General features: G+C 55.1%; 2 protein-coding genes across 2 annotated transcripts in view; both read right to left on the reverse strand.

The window, feature by feature from the left end:
- Positions 1–4,121, reverse strand: part of SREBF2 (sterol regulatory element binding transcription factor 2) — a 53,767-nt gene extending 49,646 nt beyond the window's left edge. Inside the window, exon 1 of the mRNA XM_090272339.1 lies at positions 3,872–4,121. Within this exon, the coding sequence (XP_090128465.1) occupies positions 3,872–3,959 (88 nt within the window). The 5' untranslated portion in view covers positions 3,960–4,121. The remainder of the gene's footprint in view (positions 1–3,871) is intronic.
- A 5,155-nt stretch (positions 4,122–9,276) lies between these two features.
- Positions 9,277–20,771, reverse strand: CCDC134 (coiled-coil domain containing 134). Its single transcript, XM_090272340.1, has 7 exons — positions 20,630–20,771; positions 19,698–19,864; positions 18,731–18,852; positions 18,447–18,531; positions 16,617–16,798; positions 16,272–16,343; positions 9,277–9,461 (listed from the first exon to the last, which is right to left on the reverse strand). Exons 2-7 carry the CDS (start codon positions 19,798–19,800, stop codon positions 9,336–9,338), a joined length of 690 nt encoding a protein of 229 aa, XP_090128466.1. The 5' UTR covers positions 19,801–19,864; positions 20,630–20,771; the 3' UTR covers positions 9,277–9,335.
- Between the last annotated feature and the right edge of the window lie 134 nt (positions 20,772–20,905).

Consider the following 20,905-nt stretch of genomic DNA (forward strand, 5'->3'; position numbering starts at 1 on the left):
CCTCACCTGATCTGGCTTCCCGTTGCTACCCTCTCCCACCTCTGTCCTCAACTCATGGACAGCGCCTGCTCCTCCATCTCCAAGTGGATGATCCCCCATGCACCTCAGTTTCAGCTCGTTTAAGACAAACTGTCATCTGCCCAACCCAGCTCTTCCTACTGGCTTCTGAAGTCTCCCAATATGCCAAGATCAAGGCCTTGATGGGAACCTTAGAATTCCAGCTCTGCTGTCTTCAGGGCCAAGCCTTCGAGGCCATGTCCTGCCACATCCAGCAACTTGCACAATGGCCACTTCCCATTCAAGTCCCATCAGCCTCTTAGTATCAGCTCACACCTGGATGGCTGCAGTTCCCTCCTGATTGGTCTACCAGACTCCAGTCTTCCTTGCCCATCGCCCCAGCTGAATTTCCTTAAAATCCATAATTAATGTCATACCCACCCTACCCTCGACAAAACACGTGTCTGGAATGAAAACTCCCCATGATTTGATTCCAACTCAGCTTTCAGAACTTATTGTGTTTCCTTATGCACATCATCTATTCCAAAAACTCGCTTGTAATAATTTATTTTTTGATAGTCCTGCTTCAACATGCTTGTCATGCTGCTTCTGCCACCCATCCTTTTGGGTCCCGCAAAATAAAACCTCTATGACTGTGCCTTTCTTGATCCCCATGGAAGAAAATCCTGCCTTTGCCTTCCCAGAAGACCTGGCTTATCAGTGTCTCATAATATACAGACACCTACCACAACGATAGCACTCTAGGTATCCTTCCATAAGGGGCCCAGTGGCCTGTGACAACAGAGCAGTCTGTAGTCGAATAAGGCCCTGGAGACCTATTAACACACATGCTTTGTTAGGCCAAAATTTAAAAATCTGTATGTTTCACATAAAAATCCAGACTTGGGTCCTGGCTGGTGTTGCTCAGTGGGTTGAGTGCCAGCCTGCAAACTAAAAGGTTGCTGGTTCAATTCCTGGTCAGGGCATATTCCTGGGTTGTGGGCCAGGTCCTCAGTTGGGGGCATGTGAGAGGCAATCCATCAATGTCTTCTCTTGTACATGGATGTTTTACTCCCTTTTTTTCTCCTTCTCTTCCCCTCTCTCTAAAAAATAAACAAAATCTTAAAAAAAAATCCAGACTTGGGCATCGCTTGAAAAAGAGGCTTGTGAGGCCTCCCTTGCCTACTCAGTCTAAATTTGGCTACCAGTCACTCTCTAGAACATGGACCCATTCTATTTTCATAGAGCCATGCCAACAGTGTCATTTATTTTATTTGTTCAGCTTGTTTCCTCCCTCAAGAACTGAAGTTTTCTAAAAGAGAAGAGACCTTGAATGTCTTGTTCAAAGCTATTCTCAGCACTTTGTCCATCATAGGGTGGAGGGTACTTAGGAGCTACTCAAGAGTTGTGCTTAATGAGTGAATGGATATGGCCTCCTTGGGCCTGCACCCTTGCAGACTGCAGCAGGGCCAATGATGCCAAATGGATTCTGCCCACTTGCCTGCCACTCCAAGAGGCACGTATGAGCTCTTAGGTTGCAAGTATCCCCTCTCCCCGCTCCTAGAAGCATCTGGGTTGGCCACCCCCGATCTAACCCAAACCTCAAGGACTGTGTCTAGTACAACTCAGAACCCTGCCCAGGCCAAGGTCCTGCCCTCATTCAGACATTCCACAAGTGCTTAGTTCTCGGTGCAAAAAATACAGTGTGAACAAAACAAAAGGCCCTTGCCCTCGTGGTGCTGATGATCTGGAGGGATATTTGCACGTGCAGACCACTGGCCTTCAGTGTGCCCAACTCTTCTTGTCCTCTAAGGCCCGGGTGAAGAGCCACCTCGTTGTGTAGTCTTCCTGGTAAGCCAGCCTTCATCAAGTCCCAACGACGTTAACTTTCACTTACTGCTCTATGCAATTGTGAGCTATTTTATACTCTGCAAATAGTCTCACTGCTATTCATCTCAAGGTCCATGAGGCCATAAAACTGTCTATCCTATCTTTCATGTTCCCTACAATCCAGAAACCACAGCTGGCACTTATTGACCAGTTAAACATAAGGAGCCACTTTCCCCAAAATCTGGTATGGGGACCTATAAAGCCACTGAACGTCTGTGGTAATTTCCAGAACACACACTGTTCTCAGAAATCTCTGGGGATGAAGTTAATACTTAACCACTAGGTGATTTAACACATTACAAATTAAGACAAGTAGGGATGGATTATGAAATGGCAATGCAAAATAATTCTTTGTGTGAACCTCCTGGTAGGCAGCTTCAGACATACTTCCTACTGGCTGTGTGACCTTGAGTAAATTAATGAACAGCCTGGGCCTCAGTTCCAGGACCTATGAGAACAGTCTAATGGTCGTTCGTCTCTACCTGTTAAGAATTGAGAACACTAATGTATATGAGTACTTAACAAGGTGCCTGGTATGAAAGCGCTCAAAACATTAGCTGTCCTTGTTAAGTTCCAAAAACTCCCCTCCCCCACTTGTTAATACATCTCTGTTTTAGCAGCTCCTAGTGGAAAAGACTGTGGATAGGCTTGGGGCTTCAGTTAAAGGTCTTACCACACTGCCCAGATGACCAAAAATGGAAATCAAGGATGGGCCAAAAGGGTGAAGATTCTGAAGGAGGAAAATGGGAAACTGATTCTCTCCAATTAGCTGCTGCCCCTTCTCTCTTCCCCTAGAAGACAACCTTCTGCAGGTAGGATGGAGCCGTCATACCTGCCTGCAAGGTTGTACTGAGATCCTGGATGTGGAAAGCACTTTGCAAAGTCAAGAGCACAATGCACCTGAGTCACTGCTTAAGAGCATGAGTTCTGGACATTCTAAGGGCAGTGACAGACAAGTTAACATCTCCTGGACACAGTTTCCTATAAAAATAGAAATAAGAGTTTCTGTCTCATGGGACTGTAGTGACACAAGTGAAATATAAAGTATTAAATATCTGGGGACTAGAACATCAGAAGAACCCACCTATTCAGATATTATAATTACCAACCTATTCATTGGACTTCTCACCCACAAGGGTCAGGTGGAAGCCATATGTAGAGACACCAACACCAGGTGACCTTGGGCAGGTCGCTGATTCTCTCCAAACTTTGGGTTCCCGCGGAAACAAAATGAGAGCATTGCAGAGAGGATCCCTGGGCTCCTACCAGCTCTTCCACTCCGCTGTTAAGGCCGCTGGAACAAAGGCCACCCGCTCCCCAGCCTGTCCCCGAGGGGTTACAACTTAAAATTCCTGCTGCTCAACTCCCTTTGCTGCGCGACAGCAGGAACCACCGTGGCTCCCACTCCACGGAGATGTGTCCACACTCCGCCGCCACCGCTCGCTTCATCAGCACCTTGCTTCTGCGACCACTCACTGCCCAAAGTTCCCCGAGCGCCGGAGACCCCGCCGTGGGTCAGCCCCAGAGGGCCAGGGCTGGGGGCGCGGAATCCGGGAGTCCCAAAGTCGCCCCCGCTGCGGAACGGCGAGCGGCAGGTACGACGCGGGGCCGCGGGGAGAGGGGGACCCGGGGCGGCGTGTGTAGGCGCACGAGGCGGCGGTCGCGCGCTCTCCTCAGGTCGTCCCCGCCGGGCCGCCGCGACGCCCCGGGCTCCGCGCTCCCTGCCTCAAGACCCTCGCTGCGCTTACACACGCGACGCCGAGGAGCGGATGCTACCGCCTGTCGGAACGGAGAGGCTGGGCCAGGATTCAAACCCGCAGCGCCCGCAAAGCCTGGGGAGCTCCAGGGCAACCGCGTGTGTCGGTCCTCCCCGTGTGAGCCCGGGCTCGGGGGTCGGGGGTGTACGCGCCCCCGCGCGCGCCGCCGTAACCCCTTCCTCGCCGCGCGCCCCCGCGCGCCCACTCACCCACCCACCACCACTCACCGTCTATATCCCCCAGGGTCAGCTCGTCGCCCAGCTCGGTGAGCGTCTCCATGGTCTCCAGACAGCACAGCTCGCCGCCCTCGTCCATCGCCCGGCTCGGCGCAGAATCCTCCCTGCCGGCCCGTTCAGGGAGACACGGGGGCGGTGCCGCCGCCGCCACCACCCATGACACCCGACAGCCCCCACCCGGCACCGCCTCACCGGCCGCTGTCACCCTCCGCCATGTTTGCGCTGCGCGAGAGGGGCGGGGTGGGATTCCCCCGCCCAATCCGCGCCCTCTGAGGCCCCGCCCCCCAGGTCGCGCGCATCCCCGTTTGTTGTCAATGGGACCAGGCTCGTCATGGCCAATCAGCGCGCAAAGCCGCGCGTGGGGTGATTGCGCGTCAGCGATCAGCAGCTCAGATTTGCATAGCGAGACCCCGCCCCTCGCGGTCGGGTAGCGAATGGTAACAGAAGCTTTCTGGTCCTCAGCCCAACCTCCTTCCCCTAGTTTAAAGGAGCCGCTCTCTTTTCCGTTGGGTCTGCTCCACAAGCTATTCCATCCACCCGCCGGGATGCAGTTAACACGCTCCAACCCCGCCCGCTGGTCGCCCCCAGAGCAAGCCCTGAGCACATTACGTCATCTGCCCAGCAGGCCCCGCCCTGCCCGCCCGGGACAGCGGGTGGAATCGAACCTGGTTCCCGAAACTGTCCGGAGACCATTCAGTCGCGTCCCTTACAAAGGCGGAAACCGAGGCTCGACGTGGACCTTGGGTCGTCCAGGTACCGAGCACAGTGACCACCTCTGCGCCTTCGCACCTGCCGCGACCTCGGGCTTCTTTCTCCGGTTCCCACCCGGGTACCTCAGAACCGCCTGCAGACCGTTAAAACAATGCCAGTTCCCGGGGCCCCCACTAGCCTCCCGAGGCGGGCGCGGCAGGAGCCTTTCGCCAGAGAAGCGCAGGAATGCTGACGCAGGCCCCCCCACAGGTTCCCACCCCGTCACAAACGTGCAAACTCCTGGGGATCGAGCCCAAGGAAGAAAAGTACCCGTGTTCAAACAAGTCCGTACTCAGGTCCCGGAACCCGGGAGGCCTGAGAAGGGGCTGGATGAATAAAGCACATCCACACCGTGGCCTCTTTAAAGGTTACGTAGATAAATGTATAGTTGTTGACAGACTTTTGCAATATACTGGGTTTTTTAAAAGAATTTATTTTCAGAGATGGGAAGGGAGTAAGAGGGGGAGAGGAAAGTCAACCGGCTGCCTCTCGGGCGCCCCCACACGGGGACCTGGCCCGCAGCCCAGGCGTGTGTCCTGAGCGGGAATTGAACCCACGGACCCTCCGCAGGCCGGCGCTCCATCCACGGAGCCGCACCCATCAGGGCCTCAATATATTGTAAAAAGGGGAAAGCAGGCTCCCTAAGAGTGTGGGAGGTGGCTGGTGCTTCGTGGGCAAGACTTCCGCGCCACAAGCTGGGCAGGGGCAGACGGGCACCCGCTTCCGCAGCGAGAGCCCGAGCAGCCTTGGCTTTGTCACCTCTAACCCGGGACTAGTGCCCCGCACAGCTGTGAGCGTGAAAGCGGTCACCTGCGCTGTCATCCTGTGATATTTATTGAACGCCTCTGTCGCAGGCAAACGGATAGTTCCTGCCCTCTGAAAGCGTCAGGTCTAGTGAAGAAAATAGATGTTAAATAAACATAAAAACAAATAACAGGTAATAGTTCGGGTGATCACGGCGAGGAGCAGGTGTGACGAAACTGTAACAAGGGACCTGCCTCGGGATGTCAGGAAAGGCCTCTGGCATTTAAGAGGATACCTGGAATTAGGAGAACTGCATACGGTGTAACCAGGGCAACAGACAGCACGGACAAGGGCCCTGAGGCAGCGGCGGCCGCGCCAGCCAGCACCTGGCATGCGGCCTGGCACGGAGTAAGTGCCCACACAAGGTAGCTTTTAGAACTGAAAAAAGATTTATTTGCTCACATGAAAGGTGAAAAGGATGGAAGGCCCAACAGCTGAGTGTCAGTCATGGTTACAGGAATGGTGGGTTTAGGGTGAATTTTACTTTCTTCTTGGTATTCCAATATACTTTTTATAATAAACTTGTATAACATAAATAAAATCTTCTTTGAGAAAGACAGACAAGAATGTTCTCATCGTGTACATGTTGGAGAGCTTGTGTTCACTCCTCTGGTCTCACCCTGAAACAGAAAACCAAACCCTGCTCCCCTGCTCTGGACCAGGCACTGAGCCGGGCAGAGTGACCTTCAACTGCGCCTCTCAGTGGCTCAGAGGGCTCCCCACACTGGGGGTGGGGGTGGTGACCATCTGCTGGCCTGCCCTATGACTCACTTTGGTCCAGTGTACTCCCGTCCCACATCTCAGTACCCGCCCCCCACCCCCACCCCCACCCCCAGAAGGCTGCAGGAGCACCAGGTCGGATAGGTGCACACAGCACCTCCCACTCTGCAGCTGTCCCCACGCTCCCAGCCGGACCTGCCCAGAGGCCCTGGTTCTTAACAAGGTAGCCTGAAGGGGGCACAAAAGAAGGTTCCATAGAAACCGCAGGAGGCGGTGGCATTGCACCCAGCCTCGGCAGAACACTGACGTTCTCCCTCTGGCCCTGGGTCTCCCCTAACTGAGCAGCGCTTCCTGCTGGCACCCTGCCTTGGCTTGGCCGGGAGAACAGACTGACTCCCAAGGGTGGACCAGCCTCGGACAAGTCACTCATCAGAACCTGGGTTCTTCATCTGAAAAGGGCGGGCCTGGACTAGATGCCCATTATGTGCAGACACACACCACGGACTGGGCACTTCTACAGGTCATGGAAGAGAACTTTGCATGTTTTTCCATTTATTGATTTGATGCCTCCACTTTTAGGGCTCTGTTCACAGAGCTTGTCTTCTCTCTCCTCCCCTGATCTTTCTGGGTTCCGTTTTGATATCATTTCCTCCAGGACTAAGCAAGAGTACGCACCTCACGATGTGACACTGAGGCTTTAGGGCAGGAAACACATTTGACTTTGGATGAGCTGAAACCTAAGGTCTGACAGGGCGAGTGCCGTCAGCTTTGTGGTCTTAGAGGACACAGCTGTCAGGAAGAGCACAGGGGAGACGAAGCCAAAAAAAATCTTTAAGGTATAGGTGAGGAAAGAAGAATCAGGGAGAGGCAGAGCAGACTCAGACAAGGGCAGAGAACCAGGACAACATGGCGGCCCAGAAGCCTGGGAGGATCCTCAAGAACTGTCAACAGCATCTCTCTGTGGGCAGTGACGGGGACAACAGAGGAAGATGTAGGCCGAGATGAGGAGGAGGAAGGGTTGCGGGCCAGGGAAGTTTTGCCCTCAGGGGACATCTAGCGATGTCTGAAGACATATTTGGTTGTCAGAATTGGGAGATTACTACAGACATTACTGGGTAGAGGCCAAGAATGCTGTTAAATATCCTATAATACACACAGCCCTCCTCACATTCACAACAAAGAATTATCTGGTACCACATGTGTACAGTGCCACCGCTGAAAAGCCCTGCCTTAGAGGACATTGGGAGCTTCCACTTTCCACGGGTGTGTCAGACTGGGCCTGGAAGCTCAACAGACAGGAACAATGTCCAAGACCACGCTAAAAACAACACTGAAGACACCATTGTTGCCACCACAGGCACCCCTGCAGCTGATCTGGCCACTAGGAATCCCCCTGCCCCCTGGTGCATCTGGTTGGTGGCACTTCAGTCACAGAGCTGAATCCCAGCTGCAAGGAGCTGGACAAACAAATATCCTCGGGCCTCTACAGCTCCCAGCAGGGGGCGTGGGTGGTGGGTGGTGGTGGACAGGCTCTGCCTACAGTAGGACTCAAGGTAGCCTTCTGGGAACAAGTGACCACAACAATCAACAGTGCAGCAAAGGGAAGGGAGCAGGGAGCAGGTGGTTGTCTGCCTCTCTGGAAGTGTCAGGTGGGAAAACTTTGAACCATCTGAAGATGGAGAGGAAGATATCACCCAAGATGGAGTGAGGCTGAAGGTGGAGAAGGAAGAGCCCAGGAGGATAAAGGTACCAGATGGGATGGGGGTGGAGACTGGGCCCCTCTCTCTGGCTGTGCTTACGGTGGGTGCTTAGCAAATCTATGCGACAAATGAAGAACCATCAGAGGACACCTGTCACTGAGAAGCCAGAGCCCAGCCCTGGAGAAGCCGTTTAGGGCTGGGCAGGCAAGACAGACATTATCATATTCATTTTGTCAAGGAAGCCAGAGCACAGAGAAGGGGAGGGCCAGGCGCACTCAGCAAGTCTGATGGGCTTAGACAAGGCTTGGGTCTCCCTTGGGCTCTGTCAGTGCTGGTGGTGGTGGGTTCTGGGACAGATCTCCCCCCTTTTAAGAGGCTGACCCAGGCTTGGCAGAGACAGAGCTAGAATTCCCACCAGAGCCCCCCACCCCGCCTGGGAAGAGCACAACTGAAAGACAGCTGCTCACTCAGGGCCTCTGCAGCTTCCCTGCCCTGTGACCGCGGGTCCCCTGAAACGGAGAGCTCGTTGTCTGACCCATCCAGCCTGGGGCAGCTCTGCCATTCCAAAGCATAGCCTTCTGCAGGGCTGCAGCCTGTCACCCCACCCGCCAGCCCACCGGCGGAGGGTCTCCCAGCACTGCCAGAGAGGACAAGCTAACACTCTCCTGTGCCTGCTCTATGACTGTCCCCAGAGAGCGGAGGATAGAGATCATGTTGCTCCAAGGTCATCTTGGATAAACACATTCTTAGGGTACTTCCTGTCCCTTTCCAACACTGATCCTTCATCAAGGACAGTGCTGAGAAGCGATTAGGAGGCCAGGCCAAGGCCCTGCTTCACTGCCCCCCCACCTCCCGGGCCTGGGCTCCTGTGATGAGGCGGGAACATCCTCTCAGGCGCTCGTTACCTCTCTGAGGGTCTCTGGTTACCCAACCCAGCCCCTTGCCACCTGCCTGGTCAAGGGCCTCATCGGTGCCTGGGGCCCAAACCAGCCATGACTTGCCCAGAGTGTTTGCTGGCTTTTATTGTGCCTCTGCAGGGGGCTGGAACTTAGGCCGGTGGCTCAGTGACAGTAGAGCCAGCAGCAGGTGTGACACCACCACATGTGGCTCGGAGCCTAGTTCCGCTACCTCCCCACGAAGGGCAGCAGCCAGCCGGCCATCAGGCCTCACCCACGGGGAGGGTCCAGGCCTGGAACCCTCCTGCCTCCCCCGGCACCTCCACAGGTTAGGCCCGCAGCACAGCGTCCTCTGAAGGTCCCCTCAACGCCGGCTCCAGGGAGGCCGCTGGGAGGAGACCCGGCCCTCCGCAGCCCAGTGCCTTCAGCTGGGCCTCAGAGCCGGCTCCGGCGGGCCCCGCTCACATGGCACCCCCCTTACAGGGGCCGGCTCTCACCACCATGCCGTCAGGGCCGCTTTGCCTTGGCCGCGCCGCCGCCTCCTCCTCTTCCTCCCGGCCCCTTGGAGCCTGGGCTGAGACGGGCCTATAACTCAGACTGGGATCGGGAGATCCGCGGGCCTTTTCGGACCTCTTTCCGCTTCTCCTCTTTCTTCCGGCGCTTCTCCTCTTCCCGCAGCGCCTTCTGGAAAGGGTCGGTGCTGGACATGAACTGAGGGCAAGAGCAGAGCGGTCCGATTTAGGCCACTGGCCGCGGTTTCCTCTGAGCGACGGGGCACGGGACCGCTGCTGAGACGCAGGCCCTGCCCTCGGGGAGCCTGCAGACGCGGAGATGGTTAGGTGGGCCCCGGGACGGGGACAAACAGGGCAAGGGAAGGAGGACATTCCGGGCAGAGCGACAGGTGCCGAGGTGCGAACCTGCACCACTAGCATCAGAGAAACAACAAAGAGACTGTCCCCCAGGGTGACAGGGCTGAGGAAAGACCCCCCCCCCCCAAGCCCAGTCCCCCACACCACCGAGGAGGAGGGGAGGGCAGGCCGGCGGGAGGAAGAGAGCGCGTGGGTCAGAGGTCCCACGGACAGACCCCGGAAAGGAGGGGAGGGGGAGGGAAGACAACGGTGCCGGGGCTCACGGGCTCTCTGGGCCGTGGGCGGTGGCGCCCAGTGAGGAAACGGGAACACCGGGGAGCAGGAGTGGGAGGAGGATGAGGATGTTGGTTGGGGTACTCTTAAGGTTTTATTTACTTATTTTTAGAGAGAGGGGAAAGGAGAAAGAGAGGGAGAGAAACATCGATGTGTGGTTGCCTCTCACGTGCCCCCAACTGGGGACCTGATGTACAACCCAGGCCTGTGCCCTGACTGGGAATTGAACCTGCGACTCTTTGGTTCACAGGCTGACACTCAATCCACTGAGCCACAGCAGTCAGGGCTAGTTGGAGTACTCTTAGAGTGCAACCCCAGGCCCTGCACTGCTCTCCTGCTGCTCTCTCCAAATGTAGGCTTCTGTTATGTCTATGTGGTTACCCCTGAAATGTGCACTCCGTATCTAGGTGCTCACCTGGCACCTCCACTAGGACGTCCCAAATGTGCCCCCAACTCGGCATGGCTCAATCGCCCCAAAACCCAGTCCCCTTCCAGCGTCCCTGTCCCCATGAACAGTGCTTCCTTAACCACACTCTACCTCCTATGCCTACGAGCTAATCCTGGTCCTCTTGGGGGAGATGAGGAGCTGGGAGAGCCCTCGGAACCCCTCCCCTCCCCCACCTTCTGGCTGGGGAAAGGCCGGTCAAGAGTTCCTGGCCCTTCAGCCCCAGATGCTCAGCCTCAGCAGGGCAGCCCAAACCTAGCTGGGGCAGAAAAGAAAGACTTCTCATCCGCTCCTGGGTCCCTTTCCCGGGCGGCCTAGCCGGTGCAGACTTTAAATTCCTGGCGCTGAACTCAAGCAGACTCTTCGTGCGGCCTGGCGGTGGGGGCCCAGCCGCTCTCCTGCCTCCGCGCCGTCCATTCTCCCTCCCTAATGGGTCGTTCCTGCCAACACGCAGACGTGCCAGGCTCTCCCGGCTGACCGCATCCCCCTCAGACGCCCACGGCCCTCCAGCTACGAACTCTGCAAAAGGCTTATCTGTATTTCGTGCGTCCGCTTCCTTTCCCCTCATCCTCTCGAAACCCAGCCTCTCGTCCTCACCCTCCACCCACACAGGATCTCTGATGGCCTCCACGTTCTAAAGCCAGCGGCCGGTTCTCAAGCCGCACGTTCCTTACCCTCCTGCCAGGCATCACGGGCCCGCCGCTCCTGTTCCTGTGACTTGCCTCATGGGTTTACTGCTCTCTCACTGCCTGTTCCTTCCCGGGGCTCCTCGCTAGCCCCTCCTTGTTCCCTCGGCCTCTGATTGTAACTATATCTCAGCCTCAGTTCTCAGATGTTTGTCCATCTGCCCTGACCCTCACCGCAGACTTCCATACTATCTTTGTAGGCTTAACTTCACGTTTGTCACTTGAGCTTCAACCCCTCCCCTGAAATCTAGAGTCTTACAGCCAACTGCCTCCCTGACATCTTCATTCAGGTGCTCACCAGGTCCAGAAACAAAGCCCGATCCAGCCCTCAGCCTGCTCCCGCCCGGGTGCTTGTGTTAGAAGATGGCAGCCCCTCAATAAAAATGGAAAAGAAGAAAAGAAAAAAAGAAAGGAACTGGCAGTCCCATTCTTCTATGTGCTCAGACCAGAAGCCTGCAAGCCACCCTAATGTTCCTCTCACTGTACATCCGCTTCCTTCCAAGTCCTACTGGCTCTGCCTTCGAGCAGAAGGAGAACCTCACCATTATTAACCGGCCCACCACTGTCACCCTGTTCAAGCCACCACCAACTCCCAAACAGAAAGCACAGGGGCCCCCTCTCCAGTGTCTGTTCCACCCTGGCCCTCCCCGCAGCAGCCAGGCTGATCCTGAACGGGGTGGGCCAAGGCTCATCACCCTGCTCTCCACGGCTCTCAGAGTAAATGTCAAGGCCCCTGTGACCTGGCCAACAAGTCTGACTTCACCTCTTTGCACCCCCACCCCTCCAGATAAGCTGCCAGCTCAGGCCCTTTGCACTTGCTGCTCCTTCAACCAGGAATGTTGCCACCCCCACCCCCACGACACGCTGACTCTCACTTCCTTCGGGTCTTCTCAGTGAGACCGTCTGCATCCAGCCGAGCAAAATAGCAACGGCACCTCCACCTTACCCCGGAACTCCTTAACTGCACCCCCCTACTTTTATCTCCATTGCCTTTGTCGCCACCTACCATAGAACATTATTTGTTATTGACTGTCCCCTCCAACTAGAAGGTCCTTCCCAGCAAGAGAAGGGTTAGTCTGTTACTCTACTTGCTGGGCTTTAGTAGGTGCTCACTAAATGCTGAGTGAATGAGTGCGCCATGTCTCTGAGCCTCCGTTTAAGCTAGTCCCTCTGCCTGGAAGGTCTTCCCCGAGTACAGCTGGCCTCTCTTCCTTATCCCGGAGCCTTCACCATGTACCAGCAGAGGCTGGGTCAGGGCCCACTCAGGGGTCCCACACTCATCACTTCCCTCCTCCACTGGCACAGTGATCACGCTGAACTGGGACCGTACTTCTCTGCCTCTTTCCTCATCAGACTATGAGAATCTGAAGGGCAGCGAGACAGCCACCCCCTCTGGACAGGGGCAGTGGCCAGCACCTGGCCTGACAGTGGGAGAGGACCCTGGAACACTTGCCAGTGCATAGAAAGAGCATGACAGGAGCTGAGCAAGCCTGGGCTACACTGGTCCAGGCTGGACATCAAAAGTGTGTAAGCCCTGGCTAGCTAGCTCACTTGGTTAGAACATCGTCCTGATACGCCAAGGTTGCAGGTTCGATTGCTGGTCAGGGCACATGCAAGAAGTGAGCAATGAGTGCGCAAGTGAGTGGAACAGCAAAGCGATGTCTCTCTCACCTTTCCTTTCTAAAATCAATAAATTAAAAAAAATATTTTAATGTGTAAAACCTTGGGAATGTCCCTAGACGGCGAGGAGAAAAGTATGTCGCTGCTACGGTTCCGTCAGAGCAGAGCACATTATGATGAAGCTGAACTAAATCTACCCTGGAGCTGTTCTGAGGGCCATGCCCCCACCCTCCTGTGTGCGGCACCCGTGTACGACCTGCAGAGTGAGGGGGGCCAGCATCTCAGCCATCAAACATCCCTGTGGGTACCCCGCGCTGGGAACGGCACTCTGCTGTGGTCCTGAGCGTCCCTGCATGTCCTTGCTGGGTACACCAAGAACCCAGCTCTGACTGTTCCTTACTGGGACCATTTATCAGGATTGTGATTGCAGTAAGCAACATTGGAGGAAAGTGTCATCCTGGATTTACATGAAGGGGTAACAAAACCAGTGACTCAACAGGACCCTCAATTCACTAAATGTTGAATGAATGGATGCACCATGTCTCTGAGCCGTTAAGTTAATCCCTCTGCCTGGATGGCCTTCCAGTACACTTGGCAACTCTTACTTATCCCAGAGTATTTACCCTAATACTCAGCCCTGGCCCACTGACAGTTCAGCTGAATTACCAGCAAATGGTGCTGCGCAGAAATGAGTTAACAGAGCCTACCCGACTGCTACCCTCTGGAAGGCCCACCTGCAAGGTCGGCCCGTGGCCGGCGTCTCGGAACGCAGATTCTGGGAGGGCTGCCAGCACCCGGACTGACGGGAGCAGCTCACTGTGCTGCGTGGGCTGTGGTCTGTGCTGGACCCCTGCTTCCCTCGTGGGGGCCTGGAACTCTGGTGTGGCCCGGCAGAGGGTGCCTGCGTGACCCGTCCCAGTTACAGCCCTGGGCACTGAGTCTCTGATGAGCTTCCCTGATAGACAACTGTCACACGTGTTGCCACAATCTGTTGCTGGGGGAATTAAGTGTGCCTTGGGCCTCCGCTGGGAGGGGACTTGGGAGCTTGTGTATGGTTTCCCTCAGACTCCACCCTTGAGCCTTTTCCCTTTGCTGATTTTGCTTTGTGTGTTTTCACTGTAATAAACCGCAGCTGTGAGCATGACTAAACACAGGGTCCTAGCAAATCCTCAACCTGGGGGTGGTTGGAGAGAGCACGACATGGCTGTCTGTGGGCGACAGCAGCCATCAGCCCAGGTGACAACAATGAAAGACTAGCTGCCGCAAAGGCCAGCCAGACAATGATCTGAATTAAAAACTGTCACCTTTGCCCAGACAATGCTTCTCACGCCCGGGCCTGTTATATTTTCACTGACTGCTGCCAGTGTCCTAGCCATTTGGTCTACCACCCAGAAGACTACAGGCTGGTGGGTTGAAGACGGCAATCCCTTTTTGGGGCCATTAACTGTAGAAACAAATAGAGGTTGACAAGTGGACAGTGTGGGTCACTCGCTTCGATGCCCACAGCAAGGCCCTTCCCTGATGAGACGGACCAGACTCCGACTGCTGATGAAGCCTGCCATGCACATGCATCACTATACTAGAGGTGGCAACACACACGCCACCGTGGACTGGTTTGACTACCTGGTATCCCAGATGGAACAGTAGGGCCCAAGATCATTAGGATAACGACCAACGGGTTGAGCACATTCCCCTGCCAAGTCCCCCTACAGTGGCCCATGGGAACCAAGATGGAGATATGATACGCCTCTGAAGCTTTTGTAAAAATGCCCTTGTCCCATTCACATCTGACCCTTCTGGACCAAGATCTAGGTAAGAGGAAGGGATGACTGGGATGTGACACAATTTTGTGGCAATAATCCCAGTATCTAGGATGAGAATGCCTTAGGTCCCAGGAAACGTGAGGAACAATTAATCCCTTCTGTGCCTTAGATCCAGCACCGCCACTTGGCAAAACAATCCGCCCAAGCTGAGGGGCAGCTGCAGATGACAAGTTGGCCAGCTGCTGGATGTGACCTTTTCAAGCACATGACAGAAAAACTGACGTGGGCGTGATCAGCACTGAACTACTCCAGTGTGCTCTATGCCATCCAAGGCAGCTCCCGAAGTGGCCCTGTGCAGACACACGTGCCAGCACAACCGTGTTTCAACCTGCCAGATACAAACCCATCTCCTTGTCCCGATGCCTGGGGCTCTATCACAGAGGGCAACTGAGGCTGCAACTCTGCAGTGACACTTGGGATTCGGCCAAACAATGTAATGGTGACCCGAATCCAGTGTAACATGCGGGAGACAGCAGCCCATGAAGTATCTCTCCACTGGGCATGAGGGTTGCGGTAGGTCCATCTATCGCCCTTGTTATTACTGCCAATAACACCAAAGATCAGCAGGTCAGTCTCAACTCTTGTGTGGGTGAGAATGGATATAGATTGGCCTGAGACCACATCCTAATGTCTAAAATAAGACCTCCTGGTTCCCCCAAAACTGATCACAGCTGGCTGAGTCCAGGATCCTGAAGCACATGGCTGAGATCAACACTGCACACTGGCTTCGTCTTGCTGCTTAGTCCTGTTGGTGGCAGCCTTAATTAAATGCAGTATGAGACAAACTGAACACATTTGGTCTTAGCCTCTATTGGTCAGCTTTAGAGACTGAACAGCACATTCGTGTGGAAATCTGAGTTAAGACAAGACACGTAGGGCCGAGGGATTGACTGTGCAGGAGGCAATGCACCATGGCCCTGTGCATCCCTGCATGTTCTTGCTGGGTCCACCAAGAATGCAAAGCCCTGACCACTCTGCACCTGGGCCATTTCTCAAGATTGTATTTGCAGAAAACATTGAAGGATGAGGTGATGTCTCCACCCCCCACCATCTGTTCACTATCAAAGTAGTAAACTTCCTAAGCTTGGTATTCTTCGGCTATGATGCAAACCCACTGCCTATGTGGCATCTACCTGGGACCCTCTGTGTCACCCCAGTGGGACTCAGGAACAAGGGGAACCAACATGACCAGGTCCCTACTCTGGATACTGCTCTTGCTGTAGTAAATTCTGGTGTCTCTGACTTGTCGGTATCCCCGACACCCCTCCCCCTCCTTGTACCAGGGGGGAGCTTGTGATTTGATGAGTCCAGTCCTCCAGCCCTTCCTTCCTGCCCTCCTGGTCCCCCAACCGCCTCTGACCCCCTCCTCTCCCCATCTGTCATCCTACCTCAGTCCCCTAGGGTGACAGCACGTACAAGAACGTAGGACAGAAACCCGGCTGGGTGTTCAGGGACTCAAGGATAGAGAGGAGCATGACTTGACCTCTCCTGGCTTTCCTCATATTTACCTGATGTGGGGTATCTACTGTACATGGGGAAGGGTGTGTTCACAGCCTCTGACTGCCCCCCATGGCTGGGGTCTGCATCCCATGAATAGACAGGCAGCCTGAGGCTAAGACAAGGGCAGTGGCTTCCCCAAAGGCCCCAGTGAGTGAGTGATGGCTCCTGGACCCAGATCCAGGCATGTCTGGCTCCAAGCCCAAAGCACTCACGATCCACCCTTGGCACGCCAACCCCTGCAGGACCTGGCTTCCCGCAGCCCAGCAGAGGCAGAGCAGACATGGCCACAAGCCCCCACAGCTCACCTCTGTGTGATCTACTTTAAATGGGTTCTGGAAGTCAGAGTCCTTCTCGCTAATCCCCAGCTCCTGGGCCATCTGCAGATGAGAAAAAGCTGGTCATCCTCTGCCTTCTCCCGACTCTTGCTCACCCGCGAGCCACCCACTCCACACTGGAACCCAGGGCCCGAGACCTGAGCAGCTGTGGGCCAGGGGATGACCCCCAGGGGCGGAGGTCAGCACAGAACCCCTCTGAGGCTGATCACAGAAAACGCAACCAAGGGCTGCCACTCAGGCCCAGCCGCAGGCAGCGGTGAGACTCGCAGGACACTGGGAGACAGGGCTCCGGACCGCCTCCGTGCCAGGCCTTACCAGGCTGAGGATTGGTGAGTGGGGCCCCTGGTCAAAGACGCCTGACTGGTTGCAGAAGCTGATGCCCCAGCGGATGAGGAGATTCCAGTTGGAGTTGTGGTCGAAGTAGTGGTGCACGATCCTTGGGAAGCGCAGCACCACGTCGCCGAAGAAGGCCGTGTTCTCCATCACTTGGGAGAAAGCTGGCGAGAAGACCCGATGAGTGCCCAGGGCAGATGCCCTTCTCCTGCCCTCCTGGCCAGCACCAGGCACCCCCAGAGAACGGAGACTAGCCCACCAAGCCCGCAAAGCAGAGCAGGGACCGGTGCCTGCTGCCCGCAGACCGCTGTCCACATGTGCACTACAGGCTGACGGCCTTGTCCACCAGACACTGATCCTCAAACCGCCGTCAGAGGGAGATGTGGCGGCTGCGCCCATTCACACGGGACAAAGGGAGCGGCCACCTGGGCCGCAAACCCAGGCCTGCCTCACTGCCAAGGCCCTGCTCCTTCCCCTGTATCTCATGGCCTGGGACTTACTACTGTTGGGACCAGAGAGGTGGGTGTCATGGGAGGCTTGGCAAGGGGCCCACTCTCCCCAACTTGGTGTCCAAGCCCGGAGCCTGGTGTTAGCGCCACCCAGTGTCAGTGAGGCTTCAGGTCTGGTGGGATGGCCAGGGAACATGGTTTGTTTTTAAAAAATATTCTTCCAGCTTTATTTTCTTTTTAAATGCTTACATACTTACTTTGAAATGATCTTAAACTTACATAATACACCACAAAATTCCTTCACTTGGTGTCCTCTATTGTTACCATCTTCCATAACCACTGTACGACTATCTACACCAGGAAACTAACAGCGACATGATACATCCACAGGCCTCATTAGAGTTTCATCACTTTCCCCACTAACTCTTTCCTCTGGTCACCAGGTCAGTTCAGACTGAGTTCAGCGTCCATCACGTGGGCAGGTCCCCCGACCCAGGCTAGCACGAGAATAAGTGTAGACCCAGCCCTGGCGGCGGCTCCTGTCCAAGTGCTCCATGGATCAGGCCCAGGCAGCCCTCCAGCACTGGCCAGGCCACACACTGAGATAAGCAGACTCCTCCAAAGATATGCCAAGTGGGGTCTGAGACCAGTGGGGCCAGACCCCTGGGCTTCAGAACACTCTTGAACTCAACGGTTAGCTTGGTTCAAGAGCCAAGATACATATAACTTTCTCAGTTACAGCGGAGATTAGAGGTATCTGTAAAAGTGTCCCCATGCAATATATAAAGGCTACTTTCATCCTCTCTATATAATCTAAGAAATTTCATTGTTAAAATGTCACTGGTTAATGGGAAAATTACCACTGGAGAGAAATTCCTGGAAGAGGGGATGAAGGGCCACAGAATGTCCTTTTACCTCCCTTATCGGTGTCTGTCCTACCCGGTCTCAAAAAGGACTGAAAGGGGTGGGGGCTTTTAGAACAGTAGTAAGGAGTGTGGGCAACTGTCCCCACCGTACAGTCACTTCAATAGGCCTGTTTTCTCTCCTGTAAATGGGAACAGCCCTTGCCTTCTCTACCGAAAGGGTCAGGGTGGCAGAGAAGGCAAGGGTCCCTGGCGTGGGAATGGGCAGAGCTTCCTCCCTGGTTCCCCCGCGTGATGCACAGGACAGCACAAAGGAACACATCTGCGTCAGGGGCACAGACGCTGGCTCTGAAGCCCAGAAATGCTTGGAGAACCACATACTAAGCGCCAACGCACCAAAGGGGAACAGGAGAGAGTAAAGAAGAGTGACAAAAAAAGGAGGGAAGAAACAACGAAGGAAGGCCAAGGCCAGGGGTGGGGGGGGACTAGGCAGCCCTTACCGTCCTTCAGCTTCTTGTCCTGGGGGAAGGGCCCATCTGGCAGCACGTCTGCGGCAGTGAGCGCCGCCCGGGAGTCCTCCAGCACCTGAGAGGACCCCGCCTGGCTGAGTGGCTTTGCAGAGGCCTTCGCAGGCCAGCTGCAGCCCAGTTTAAACCCTACTTTAAATCTTCTGTGCACGCGGTTCCCCCCATTGAACACCATCCCCTTACGGAACTCCCACTCATCCGTCAGTGCCCAGATCAAGGACGAGGCCTGCCCTGAGCTGCGCCGTGCCTGCACGCACCTTAAAGAGCCCCTTGAGCATGACATCGAGGATCTTGTACTGCTGGTGGACGTCACCCAGCTGTACCAGGTTTTTCAATGCCAGCAGCTGCTCCCGCCGCCTCGCCTCAAACAGCTTCTTGTCTGAGCGGCATTAGGTTAAGGGGCTGGCCCCAACATCCCCGCCCGGGTGGTCCAGTGGTCGCACCCGAGGGCCCATTCCTGACCGCCTAATACCAGCAAAGGCCACAGACACCCGTGCCCGAGGCCCTGCCCTGCCCAGGGACGTAACAAACCGCAAAGCTTTCCCATCCTGCAATGTATCATCTGTCCAGGTCACAGAGCATTCCACATCCAAGGGCCCAAGGACAGCCCTTCGGAACCTGTCCCTGCCCGCCCCTCCCCACAGTCTCCCCGCCATCTCCTACAACCATTCACTGTTCCCAGAACCTCTGCTCCTCTGCTCACACTGTACACTCTTCCTGGGATGCCCCCCGCCCTTCTCTACAAGTTTTAATTTTTTTCAAGACCCAGTTCAAAAGCCAGAGCAGTGTTTCTCCCACGTTCCACAAAAGCACTGATCACAAAGTACAGTGTGAGGCTTGTGAAGGCCTCGAAGCCAGGGTCCTGACTAACCTCTGTGTCCCCAAGGCCTGGTCCAGAGTAGGTGGCCCAGTATGCTAGCGCCCGAGTCCCCACCCTGGGTCTCACCCACAAGGTGCTTTACACATATGCATAATTCTCAGAGCCCTTGTGTCTCTGAGAGATGTGCCTTGCCTTCTTCATTTACCATAATAGGGAAACTGAGGCTCAGAAGACAGTGGATGTGATCAAGGTTTGATGAGAGCACCTTACCTTTTCTTCTCTGTTCCCATCAGCTGGGCCTGACCCATCCCTAGGATGCCCCAAGAGGTCGTGAGTATGGAGACCTCATTACAGACCCCCTCAGGCACAGCCTCATTAACCCCTCCTGCAATGTCAAAGGATACAGATCTCCAGGCCTGGGTCCAGGGAGGTCCTCAGGGTGCCTGTGACTCCTGTCCCAGACAGTAGGAGGACAAACAGGAAGACCAGGAACTGAAAGAGGTCCATATCCACGACCCTGGAGCTAGGCGAGTAACCCAGAGCAATGAAGTGAGACCTGGAGTTTGGTGTCCTATAAAATAGAGGAGGTGGAGGCAACTTCAGGGGACATTGGGAAGCCCTGGAGCCCCACTCCCTAGTGCAGGACCTGTGACCAGCAGACACAGAATAAAGACCATGGGATAGTAGGCAGGAACAAGATAAATGTCAGCAATTCAGAGAAGCTGACTTCGAGCACAGGGGTCAGCGTCTGGAGGTCTGAGTTCGGACCCTGGCTCCTCCTGACTGGAACATGGGACAAACTGTTCAGCCTCTCTGAGCCTCAGCTTCCTCATTGCAAAGTAGGGATAAGGGGCTGGTCAATATCATTCCTTTGCAATCCCCCACCCTCCATCCTGGCCTCCCAGGAAGGTGTCTTGTCAAGGAGGCCCAGGCAGTCAGAGGGGATGTGAAACTTCCAGTGTTTCCTTTCTTCCCTGACTTCCTTTAGAAAGGGACACAGGGCAGGAAGGGAAGCAGGGCGATCTTGGGGTAAAAGGGATGCTACTCACTCACTTTGGAACCACAAGGACCACAAGCAACACCTATTCCTATTCAGGTAACATTCCCCAATTAAGTATTGAGTATCTGTCATGTTCTAGTCACTGTTTTAGAGCTGGGAATACCCCAGTGAATAAGACAAAACTCCCTGCACTCACTGTAGTTCTTTCCCTAGAAGGAGTGATAACCAGTCGCCTTGTAAAACAAGCACACGACTGACAGGGAGTTGGTGGGGTGCAATATTAAAACAGTGGTCAGAGAAGGCCTCGGACTCAAGATGCCAGGGGTCCAGTTTTACCTGTGTGGAAACCAAGGCACAGAGAAGTGAGGTAACTGCCCAGTCACTCAGCTATTCTCCGGCTAAACCAAGAGTCTAAATGAGCAGACCATCCCAGAGCAGGTCACTGTTCTCCTAGGACACCTGCCCCAAGGGAGAGGTGCGCAGTTACTGACAGGAAGATCCTGCAAAGGTCACCCAGAGAACCACCCCGACCCCACACGGGTGATATAACTGAAACACAGAGGATGAAAAGTAGTCCAAGTTCACCCAGGACCCCCCAACTTCCAATGTCAC

Source organism: Furipterus horrens, unplaced genomic scaffold, assembly GCF_987537825.1.
Source record: "Furipterus horrens unplaced genomic scaffold, mFurHor1.1.pri manual_scaffold_4, whole genome shotgun sequence".
NCBI classification, from domain to species: Eukaryota; Metazoa; Chordata; class Mammalia; order Chiroptera; family Furipteridae; genus Furipterus; species Furipterus horrens.